General features: G+C 37.3%; 1 protein-coding gene across 1 annotated transcript in view; it reads left to right on the forward strand.

The window, feature by feature from the left end:
* The first annotated feature begins 1,182 nt into the window (after positions 1-1,182).
* Positions 1,183-12,217, forward strand: part of sgms2a (sphingomyelin synthase 2a) — a 13,476-nt gene continuing 2,441 nt past the window's right edge. The window contains exons 1-3 of the mRNA XM_007560616.2: positions 1,183-1,450; positions 9,560-10,047; positions 11,742-11,859. Coding sequence (XP_007560678.1) covers positions 9,599-10,047; positions 11,742-11,859 — 567 coding nt within the window. The 5' untranslated portion in view covers positions 1,183-1,450; positions 9,560-9,598. The remainder of the gene's footprint in view (positions 1,451-9,559; positions 10,048-11,741; positions 11,860-12,217) is intronic.

Genomic DNA, 12,217 nt, shown 5'->3' on the forward strand with positions numbered 1-12,217 from the left:
ATTTCCGCTGTCTGTAGCCAGCCAGCTCGGAAAACTGATCTCAGGTCAGTTTGGAGTAAATGTAAGGCAGGCTGTCATAGCATATAATAAAAGCACATTTCTGACTATCTTTTAAAGGGATAGTTCGGATTTTTTTGTGCGGTTATGTTAAATTGTTACTAGTTATACAGAGAAAGAGCCTTTATAACCACTGACGTTCAACATATACCAGGATTAGATTGGCTACAAATAATTTTAATAATTAAAACATATGACAATTAAATATGGTTTCACTGATTCTCCTGTTACTAAACATGAGTTTGATGAAAACTTTGTGCCAGTATTGCATTTAGTAGTTTTTGGAAGTATGATCCAACTGAGTAACAAGGCTGTTACAGTTTCACCAGCAGATGTCACTAGTGAGTGATGAATGAAGCATCGAGTAATGAACCTTTTTGCAAAGCAAAGGGCTGGAAAGCTTCATTGCTTCATGAAGCTTCACTTGCCCGTCACTACATAGTTGTCTTCCGTCTTTTGTCATCAACATCTAAACCAGAAGTTGTCCTTTCAAAATAAAAGCATTAAACATCGAACCGGAAGTTATTTATATCTAAAACTAAATTAAGGCGATACGTGCCAAAAAGGTATTGAAACAAACAAAGAAACTAATTAAGGTTTATTTACAGTCATTCTTTTATTACAACTTGTGTTTGTAAATTTAAATAACAAACAAAATTTTAAGGACATTATTTTTATGTAAGTCAGAAACATTTTAGCATTTTCATGGACAGTGACATTATTTTGTTTTAGACAGAATGGCGAATGAACTGCAGTACTAATTTTGCAATAAGTATAAAGACATTTTTTATAGTCATATATTTTCTAGGAACATATTAAATACGTCAATTGAAACAGTATTATATGATGTGTTCACCTGCCATATAATACTGGCTCACCTGATCTAAAAACTGATATTTGTTGGGGAAAGGAAAATTCCAGTCAGATTTATAAAAAAATAAAAATAAAAATAAAACCTACATATACAACAGAAATATAAGAAAAAGAAAAAAATGTGGAAAAAATAAATATATTAAAGAAATTTAAAAAAAGGAAAATAAAAGGAAAAATAATGAATATATATAAATCTTTTCATTTTTTAGTGTTTTGTTATGAATAAAATGCCCAGCTGTTCCCGGCAGGCTTTACAGCACACAGCTGCCCCGTTAAATGAGACAAATACAGAGCGATGGATGCGCTGATTACAGGAGGAAGCTTCTGAATTAAAGGAGACGGAGGGAGGGAGGCAGGCATGGGGCACATGCGGGCGGCTTGCGGGGCTGCAGGGAGGAGCGCCGCGCTGGAAACGAGCAGCAGCGTCGCCTAATGCATCAGAGGAGGCTGTGAGTGAGGAGCAGAGAGCAGCTGATTCAGGAAACTCCAGGAAGAGCTGCGAGGAGGCCCGTCTGAGCAGGTAGGATGCTACAATCTGTTCAATCTTAGAGAAAACAGCAAACAGGACGAAGTTCTTACTGTTTTAGGGTTTTAAACATGAAGCGGGGCGTTTTTATGAAACTGAAACTAAAATTAGATGCACCAGTGATGACAGACAGGCTACTGTACACACAGCAGGCTACATTTGAATCAGTCTCTATAGGTTTTAAATGTTTGGATTTCCAGTAGAAAAAGTTTTATTCTCTACTTTTACAACTGCAAGGGGAACATCAAATAAAAAAAACACACAAAACATGTGTCCATTGTTGAATAATTTATTTAAAGTACAAACTGCATGTTGAATCTGGCTGTAATTAAAACCTGTCAGGTCTTTAAGAGGACAGTTCTCCTCCAGCCTAAATTAGAGGCCCCAAATTGAGGCCCTGTGGCCCCACCCAGCCACAACTGGAACCTGGTGTTTAACTCTGTGTGGGGGCCGCAGAGCTACACCCCAAAAGTAAACTTCAGAAGTGTCTGAGCATCCCGTGTGACGAACTGGGGGTTCAGGAGACACACAGTTAGAAACCCCCAGCATGGCGAGTGGGACTATTAGGTTTATTTTTAGCTTTTATTCTGTGAAATTGATTGTTTTATTGTTCCTTCTGCAAAAGACTGATGGAAAATTGGATGGGAGGCGAAAACTTTTTCTCTCTGCAGCCTCACTGTGAATAAGATACATAAATAAAACCAAGATAATGCACAGCTCTTCATTTTAAACATAATGTCCATGAACAAACACAAAACATATGTAATCTTTAACATAATGTGAATTGAATGTCTGCATTTCTGATGTTAAAGTTCACTACAGCATAACTTTGAAATTAAAAAGAAATAAAAAATATCTAATTAATCAGAAATCTAACCTGAGGGGTCATGACCCCACATTGAAGATGTCTGTGTAAAGCAGGTAAATAATTTGGCTATGAAGTTTTGAGATACTTCACAGTTTCTCAAAACTAGATCAAAGCAGATTTAAGTGTTAGAATGGCCTAGTCAAAGTCCAGATCTAAGAATTTCCACAGTCATTTGAAAAGCAAGTATCATTTTCCTTCCACGTCCCAATTCTGAACTACTTTCTGTTTGGACAAAATTCAGTTTGCAGAATGTGGAAAAATTAAATGGTTATAAAAACTCTGAAGAACAGATTTGACATAAATCTTACAATCATTTAGTTTTTCTTTGGGTAATTATTTTCTTTCAGAACTTCTAAAACATGAAATATTTGTGGTGAATGTTTTATGACACCAAAGTTATGATGTGAAAACACTGAACCTCTTCTGCACAGAACAACATAAACTCAGAGTTTCTTCTTTTCTCATATACTGAACACTGAATGACCTTTGTGTGTTTAAATAACTCAGAGTTTTCTTCCATATTTATTTAGTCAAATTTACTGCAAATATTACTCTTCTTTTAAAACTGTTAAAATAGAGACAGGGGTGCCCAAAGTGTGGCCTGGGAGCCATTTGTGGCCCTTGACCTGAATTTTTAGGGCCCAAATGCAATTTAAGAGGTGAAGACATTTTCTAGTGAAATCTTAGAAACAACAAAGTATTTATCAATTTGATTACCAACTTTTTTTTGCTTTTTTTATTTAAAAATTATAGTAATAGTAATTATAGTAAATTACCACAAATATGCAGTAATATTTACTCAAAAGCAGACCTGGGTGTCTCCAAATCTGTATTAATTTCTCTAACTTGGCTAAAATGTTTGAGGACAGAATGACTCAAATCATGTCCTTTTCTTTGGGAATGTTTTATCATTTTATCAGAAATAAAAATCAGTCGACCCTCAGAAAAAAGTAAACTGTACGTGTCTAACACAAGCCTGCAAGATCTTTATATATATTTTGGGTATTTTCAATTTTAAAAATGATGCAGATCTGCTCTGGAGAAAATACCACAGGATGTACAGTCAGTGGTTCTGTTTACTATCAAATGAAAAAGAACAAAACTTGGTTATTAAAAGTCATGCATGCTCTCCATCGCTCACCAACCAGGTTTTAATTGGCTGACATTTTATTTGCACACATCTGTTTTTTCTGATGTCATCTCAGATGAAACTTTGTCAGTCTTTGTCCTTCCATTAAATCAAGTCGCTCCTTTGGAGCTGAATTTCATCGCCGTGTCTCCAGAGCAGCTGACTCTCATTTCACCTTTAAAGAAGAACTCGGTCTCATTCGATACATTTGCATGTCCTTTGCAACCACAGATGTGTAAAACTCAATCATTTGCATCAGCAACTAAATGATAAATTAAAAACATTTTGGGGGACTCATATTCCAGGAACTATAAATTAATAACACCCTGGTAAAATAATAAAAACAGAATTTTTATAGATTTCATATGAAAACTGTCCAGGATGTGTAAATCAGTAAAATCTAATTTACTGCACATCCTTTCTCTACTATTCTTGCTAATGTACAGAATGTTTTATCCCCAGCTTATGACTGTTATTGTAACTATCATTGTCAAATTAAACTGCTAAATATAGTATAATATTTATTTTTCCCTTTCAAAACCAATAAGCTACCATAAAATGTGTAGACTAAAAAAATACACTCTACTCCACGCCAAAGCAATGCAACAGCATCTGATGATGACAGAACCCTGAAGCTTGACGTTTCAGTTCATTGTCACAGTTTATGGGCTTTATAGCATCAGAGATACTTTAACATTTAGTATTTAGTCCTGTTTTGTGTGAAATTCAACCAGCAGGGTGGCCTTTAGGTGAAACTGGACTAAAATTCAATGACTGGATCCGTTTGACAAATCTGTGTCGTACTAGCATTCTGCCTCAGAGCCTCCTTTTATTGTTATTTTTTTCAAAATACCTTTTGAAAAACTAAAATATGGCACTTGGCTCGGTTGAGAAGCTAAACTTTCATCTGATTCGTAGCTTCCCATTCACAGGTCTGATTCTCACATCGGTCAAATCAGAAGCAAATGAATTAAAACAGATTCTTCAAAATTTTGTTTAGTATTTGGTAAACCTTTAATGAAGCCCAAAATAATATTCATAGATCATAGATATAAATATAAAGAAACATAAATCATCCAGATCTAAAATTGGGCAAATTTTTTCTATTAATTACTGAGAATTTGACATACTATTGTTTACTAAAACAGAAAGCGACAAACCTTACATTGTTTTATTGTGTTTGTAATGTAAACAAACTTCTTAGTTGAATAGAAATAATTTTCAGGTCAACCTCTGTCAGAAGGATGAATAAATGTAAACTTAATGTTTTATTCTGTCACAAAAAGATGATATTTTAATGCTTGTTATAGCCTAAAGTAATTATGTGGTTTACAGACTCATTAAAAGGGCATTTCCGTTTCTAAGGACTTTTGACTTCATTCAAACATATGCAAACTAATTCATGGGTAAAATTTGGGCTGAACAGACATTTATCAAACAGATTTTGTAGGTTAATACTGTGAAGCATAGAGACATTATTTAAAAAAGAAATACATTTGATATGTGAAATGTTACTAAATTCATGAAAACAAAAAATATGTTTTTCCTTGAAGTACTTTCATATAATCTTGCCTCATCTCATAATCTGAATGGGCAGTAAAATGGGAGTCAGACATAAAATGGTCAGCTAATATAGATCTAGATGCCTCAGATCTTCACTCTGCATGTTTGACTGATGAAATGCTGGAGCACATGCAGGGTGTCTTTCAGCAGGACGGTGCTGAAAGAAAGGAAAGAGGAGAAAAAGTAAAATGTGCTTCAGAGTTGGGAATCTTGAGTCATTGTTGCCTTTTCCTGGTTTTCTCCACCACCTCTGCATTTAGCTCTGCAAACCTTTGGTTCTGTCTGATGAGCAGAAGCCAGACGCTTCTGCACTGGTGCTTGGCGTCTGTTTATCTGTGCTGCCATTATTGGTCCCTCTGTGCTGTTTGCAGTTCAGTGGAGTCTCACTTTCTGTTTGAGATGTTTGGTGCATTTGATTTCTGTCTTGGTGGAAACATTCATATTTCTACCATAGGGCCCATTTTTCTGTTACAAAGAGCAGAGCAGGTCACTATACAACACATCAACAAATGAGATATATAGAAGACAACAACAATTAAATGGGATGCTAATTAAATTGACATATATAAATTGTTTTTTAATATTATTAACATTATTATCATTATTATTATTATTATTATTATTGTGTTTATTAGCTTTTTGTTACTCATTTAAATTGCCTTGTGAGCCTCCTCATCTTCTCCTCATGTGGATATAAACATGGTTGAATTTAGCGCTTTAGCATTAGTGGAGCTAACATTCATAATTAGTGCTTTAGGGACATCACAGCTAACTTTTTAGTTCAATAGTTATAAACATCCAAATACACAAAAGACAAAACATCAAGTCAGACGTATGGAGTCAGAACCTTTAAGGTGTAATGATTTGAGTCTTAATGAATAGTTTCAATCTAAAACTAAAACATGCTTGAAGGCTGAAGGTGGAGATTTTGGTTGTGTTTTTTTCCAGCTGCCATCTAATTCTTGGGTTTCTCTGGTTTATACAAGGCGGGGCCGCCTCAAGCTTAACTTATTTTTAGCACTCTCTTTAATGACGAAAGATGAAACAGTGGAAACGTGGAAATTAGTGGGCAGTAAAAGCAACATGTTATTATGAAGACCCAAAGTAGAGTTAAAAAAAAGAAAGCCCTGGTTTTACCAGAGTGAAACACAGCCCTGAAAGCAACTGGTGGACTTCTCCCAAAATAGCCCGGACAAGCACAGGCCGCTAAATCATACATCACTGCATCCAGTTTTCCAACTCCACCCGTCCCTTCAGAGGTTCTGGTGGAAGCGTTTGGTTCCCTGTAAACCATGGAGGACTTCTGACAGGGTAGACATCCTTTTGCAATGTCCAAACGCATAAACCATAGCCAAGCAGCTGCCTTTTACCAAAGTCCTGCACATACATTAATCAGCATAACAAAAAATGTATTTAAATGAAGCAATCAATACAGCGAATAAAAAGAAAACAGCTATGCTGAAAAATAGACGGGCAAATGGTGCGAAGCTTTAGATTGTACATCTGCAAGAAGTTCTACGGTTGGAGGAGGTTAGACAGATAAAAGCAGCTTTTCTACCATTTCCTCTATAGGTCAACAGTAAGCCCTAAAATTAACCCTAAAAGAACAATGAAGGCTGTAAAGTTAAACAAATACAATAAAAATAAAATAAAAGATCCCAGTGAAAGGCCTGGCAGATAACAACCTACAAAAGAATATAATCTTCTAGCTGGGATTTTATAAAAACTGGAAGCTTTGCATTATTTTAACTACTGAAAAAACATTTTCAAATTTAAAATTATTTGTCATTGTCACACAAAAATCTTGTATATGTACTTTTTTCACAGGCTAAGAGAAACTCATTTATGTGTTTATCTTTAGTTGCATTGGTTACTTCACAGGTCTGCCTAAAGATCACTCCTCCAGCTGCAGCTGATCCAGAGGCTGCTGCTGGTGTTCTGACTAAAACCAGGAGGACAGAGAACATCAGTTCTACAGCCTCCACTGGCTCCCTGTGGCTCAGAGAATAGACTTTAAAATCCTGCTGTTAGTTTATAAATCACTGAACGGTTTAGCACCAGGAAGGTTCTCATATTAACCTTCCACACCTCTCAGATCTTCTGGTTCTGCTCTGCATCAGAACCAGAACCAAACATGGAGAAGCAACTTTCAGTTTTCATGCTCCTCTAATCTGGAACAAACTTCCAGAAAACTGCAAAACAGCAGAAACATTGAGTTCCTCTAAGTCAGGACTAAAAACCCACCTGTTTATTAATAACTGGAACATCTTTAATTGTAGTCTGAATTCCAACCTTTCATCACTTTTATTTATTCTTTCTCTGCTCTGTAATGCTTCTTTTTGTTTCTTGTTTCATGTTTTCATCATGTAACCCATTCTGAAACACCCTGTTGCTGAAACTTTAATTACAAATAAACTTGACTTGAAATGTGGCTGAAAAAGCTTGTAATATAAACATCTATTGATTTATTACATGCGGTTTGAAGCGGTTGGATTATTTTGTCTAAATAATCCAACCGCTGAAAGTCTGACTTTCAGCATCTTTATCTGAGTAGAACAATTAAAGCTTAAAATGTTTCATACTTATATTTAAACACCTCAGTGATTGCGGGATGCATTGTGAATCCTTCTGTTACTTATGTAACAGAGTCTGAATTAGCCTGTATCCTTTTTCCACTGATATATTCTTCACAAAACCGATTACACGGTAACCGATACGTCCAGTGACTCCATCCGTTGGTCTCCTGTAAATATTTGTTTTTCCTTGCATGTAACCAGGGTATTCTGGTAGTCTCCCCAAGGAGGTTTATTATGATGCATTTCAGCGCTGAAAACCATCACAGAGGCTTTTAAAGGCATTAAAGCAGATGTGAAACAATAGAAATCCTCAGCTCCAGAGTGCACTCTCATGTCATTAGCTTGAAATGTTTTGCTTGCACATGTGCAGCTTCTTGATAGATGAGTTTGCAGACAACAACACGTGTGAATCAACACACAGCTGCATGTTTGGGCAGCAGATTCACATTTTCCTACACAAAGTCTCTTAATGCACAGCTTTACACGTTAAGGTCAACTGAGTAAAGCTACCTTCTGCTGTTATATGCTTTTATTTTAATAACTTTCTTGTCAAGGTAGCCATGGTAACAGAATTCAGTTCTTCCTGCAAGGGTTAACAGAAAAGGGACAAAAAGCAACTAAATTTCATCTTCACTCCATAAGGAAACAAGGGTAGTAACTTGGACTGAAGTTTATCTGTATGACTAGAAATGTTTTTGGAAACATCTGTGATTGTTTGCTGATGTAGAGATCTGCACAAAGCAACAGATAGTGAAACGACTGTCCATCCATCCATTTTCTTTACACCTTTGTCCCTCAGTGGGGTGAGGAGGTGCTGCTGCCTCTCCAGCTAACGTTCCGGGTGAGAGGTGGGGTCACCTGGACAGGTCGCCTGGACAGGTCGCCAGTCTGTCGCAGGGCAACACAGAGACACACAACCACACACTCACACCTAGGGGCAATTTGGAGAGGCCAATTAACCTGACAGTCATGTTGTTGGACTGTGAGAGGAAACCGGAGTACCCAGAGAAAACCCACGCATGCACAGGGAGAACATGCAAACTCCATGCAGAAAGACCAGGGCCGGGAATCGAACAGCTCGAACAGCAATCGAAGGCAACAGCTCTACCAACTGCGCCACTATGCAGCCCTTGAAACGACTGTAATTATTACTATTTGTTCTTGTCCAGATCTTATGTTGGTTGATGAATGATGAATGGTTTAATAAATCAGCCCAGAACTGATTTATTAAAGCCCACAACTGGCTTTAATAAATCAGTTCTGGGCTTCCTAACATTGACCAGATGCTACAAGCTAATGTTGGCTAATGCAACAATGGCTAATGTTAACCATTGTTGCATCAATAAAACATTTGTGATCCATCTGGTTTGCATGTTTCTAACCTTTTTGAGGTTCAGTCCTCACTCATTTTTCTCTGTAATGTAACTCTAGATCATTCACATAAATTTACCTGTTTTTCATGGAGAATGCCTTAAATATTTGAAAGAAAAATGCAGCTCAGTTCGGCTTGACTGAAGGAAACTCTGGTGCCATTTGAATGTAAATGTGAACGCCAACCAGACCGGAGACCGCTCCACAATCAGGGTTTGGTTGTTTGACACAGTGCAGCGTAAAAGTGAACACACCAGCTGGAAGTGTAACAAATGTTGCAATTATGGTCCAAAATCAAACCAAGTTCACCGGACTAACAGGTATTAAAACAGTCTTAAGGATATGCCTCCCATTCCACTTCCAGATCCTCAAAACCAGCAGCAAACCTCCAGGGATCTGCTGGGAACATCTGGAACAATCATCTGATGAATGATAGAGTTTAGGTATAAGAAGTAGAATCTTAAATTACAGCGTTCTGGGTGTTTTGACTGCCTTTTGAGGATTTCCTGATAATAAAGAGCTATAATAGTAATGAATGCCTAGTCTACCTCACACAGCCCTGTATTAACCTCCTTTCTTTCCCTGTGTCTCTGCAGCTGAAGGCTCCAGTCCCGGGGTGAACAGAGAGCGCATCCATGGCTTCGGCAGAGCTCAGGAATGCTGGAGACTCTTCCACTCCCAATCTAAACCTGGGAACAGAGGATGGTTCTGCTCCCGGCACAAACAAATCCTGCCCAGTCCACGCTTCCGCCGGAGAGGAGGCGAAGAGGAGTTTCAGGAAAGGCATCGTCCGACATAAAGACTATGTGAAGATCTCCCTGCCGGAGTCCAAAGTCAACCACCTGCCCACTGAGTGGTGGAAGACGGTGATCGCTTTCTTTTACGCAGCTTTTAACTTGGTTCTGACCACGGTGGTCATCACAGTGGTGCACGAGCGCGTCCCCCCTAAGGAGAGCAGCCCTCCTCTTCCTGATAAGTTCTTCGACTACATAGACAGAGTCAAGTGGGCTTTCACTGTGACGGAAATCAATGGGATGGTTCTGGTGGCCATTTGGTTGATCCAGCTCTTCTTCTTCAAATACAAGTGAGAACCTGATAATCTACCGATAAAAACAGATACAAAGTTTTACCCAGACCTGGGTTGGCTGCAGTGTTATTGTCACTAATAACAAACATATGAGTGGTGGAATTTAACATTTTAATCAAGTTAATTGCAGGGTCTGTAATTAATCAATCACAATTCATCACTTTTTAATTGAAAACCATCAACACAATAAGCAACATCCTCAATTCAAAACCTCTTTTTGCTGCTAAATTATTGAATAAATCGGATATGAGCTCAACAACAAACATATGTATTGTTTTTAATCTGTTATTTAGGTGATTTAACCACCACATTGGTTCAAAGTGCCATTCTACCCATTCAGCTTTTATGTAACATCTTTAAACAAATCCTTCTTTGGAAATGTGACATTAGCCTTAGCATCTCTGCTGCTGCTACTTCTTTAGCTTTGAGATGCTAATCTAGGTCTGAACAGCTCTGCTGATAGGCTAACTCCTCTTTGCATAACTTGAATACAGTAGCCTTTTCCAGAATCCTGTCAGATCATTTTTGAAGCAGAAATTAACCCTCTGCCCTGAAAATTAATAATATAAAAATTATTCCCACTCCTGGGAAATTTTGATTTAAAATTATTTTTATTCAACAAGGAAGTTTGTTTCAAAGAGAAAATAGGGTAAACATCTCTCAAAAGATAATACAGCAAATTAAATTGAAAATACTTATTTTTCTTTACATTTTATTAAAAAATTGCAGGTCAAACCTTTCTAAAAGTTTTTATCCCCCTGATATTCTGATGATTTTTCTTTGTTGCACTTCAGTTCTCTGAGACAGGAAGGCCTCCTCACCATCACCCTAATGTTTGGCTCCTTCTACAAACAGAAACATGTCAGTGAATCTTACATGTGTAAATTAAAACTGCTGTGATGCAAGTTCAAATCAAACAGGTTCTGTGTTGCATCCTTACTTTGATTTTTATGTTTATTCTGACTGAAAGTAAATTTAATGTTTAGGACATTGAGCCTTGAACCTGTGGAGGAGGGAAAACATTAGGGTCCTGGAGAGGAGGCCATCCAATCTCATTACCAAAGAAAAGTTATCAAAATATCTGTGAAAAATATGCAAAAAGCTGCTTAGTAAATATAAAAAGAGTCTGTTGCTGTAATGTTAATCATTTTCCCTCCATTAATTGCAAATGACACAAATAATTTTCAATTACATTTTCTTAAAATTGTAAATAAAGACAGATTTTGTTTCCTAAAACTGCTTCAGTTTAATTTCCTAACAGAAACAAACTCTTTTTGTTAAATAAATCTTTTGATAGATTCAACACTGATAAGATAAATGATTTGTTTTGATTCTCCCTTATCTGTTGCTACACTCAAAATAAAATAAAATCCCAACCCAATCCCACTTTTTAAAATTGTGTTGATCACTTCTATGCATGACTATCTTACATAATATTATGCCTGAACAAACAGTTTGCTCTTCAGAGCTGCAGAGGAAGCTCCTCAAGCACTATAAAGAGAATAAAAGCTTATATAAATAACTGATCCTACTTTAGTTCTGCAATATTTAAACTATAAATGGCTCCAGCTCTTTGCAATTTTCAGATCTAAGCAATCATTTGCATGAAGTTATTGTTCGCAGGATTCTAACAAAGAGACATCAGCTCCATGTTTGCCACTCGATAGTGAGCTGGGTTTTCCTGTCAACAGGTCCATAGCTTGCAGACGGTTCTTCTTCCTCATCGGCACGCTGTACCTGTACCGCTGTGTGACCATGTACGTCACCACGCTGCCTGTTCCTGGCATGCACATGAACTGTGCCCCCAAGGTGAGCAGAAACCATCAGCCTCCTGTAATCAGCAGTGATGAGATTCATCAGTGTCTCTGAGGGAAATGTGATCCTCTGGCAGTTTGTGAGCTGAGCACAGACGAAGCGATCAGCAGCTGAACGGTTTGAGCCGCTGAACATGTTTGAGAAGTTTTAGCTCTAATCATATTTCCTGTCGTCTCTGGAGGAACTAATAATAGAACGCCACTGTTTGATGTAGTTTGTTCATTTACATCAATCAAACACCAGGATGACTGAATCTTAAAAGAAAACAGTAAAATCTGAGACAGAACGAGTGAAGTGGTTTGTGTAGCTGCTGTGCTAGGATCTAATGCCAATTTTAAAGGGGCCATAATAT

This window comes from Poecilia formosa, unplaced genomic scaffold (assembly GCF_000485575.1).
Source record: "Poecilia formosa unplaced genomic scaffold, Poecilia_formosa-5.1.2 Scaffold117, whole genome shotgun sequence".
Taxonomy (NCBI): domain Eukaryota; kingdom Metazoa; phylum Chordata; class Actinopteri; order Cyprinodontiformes; family Poeciliidae; genus Poecilia; species Poecilia formosa.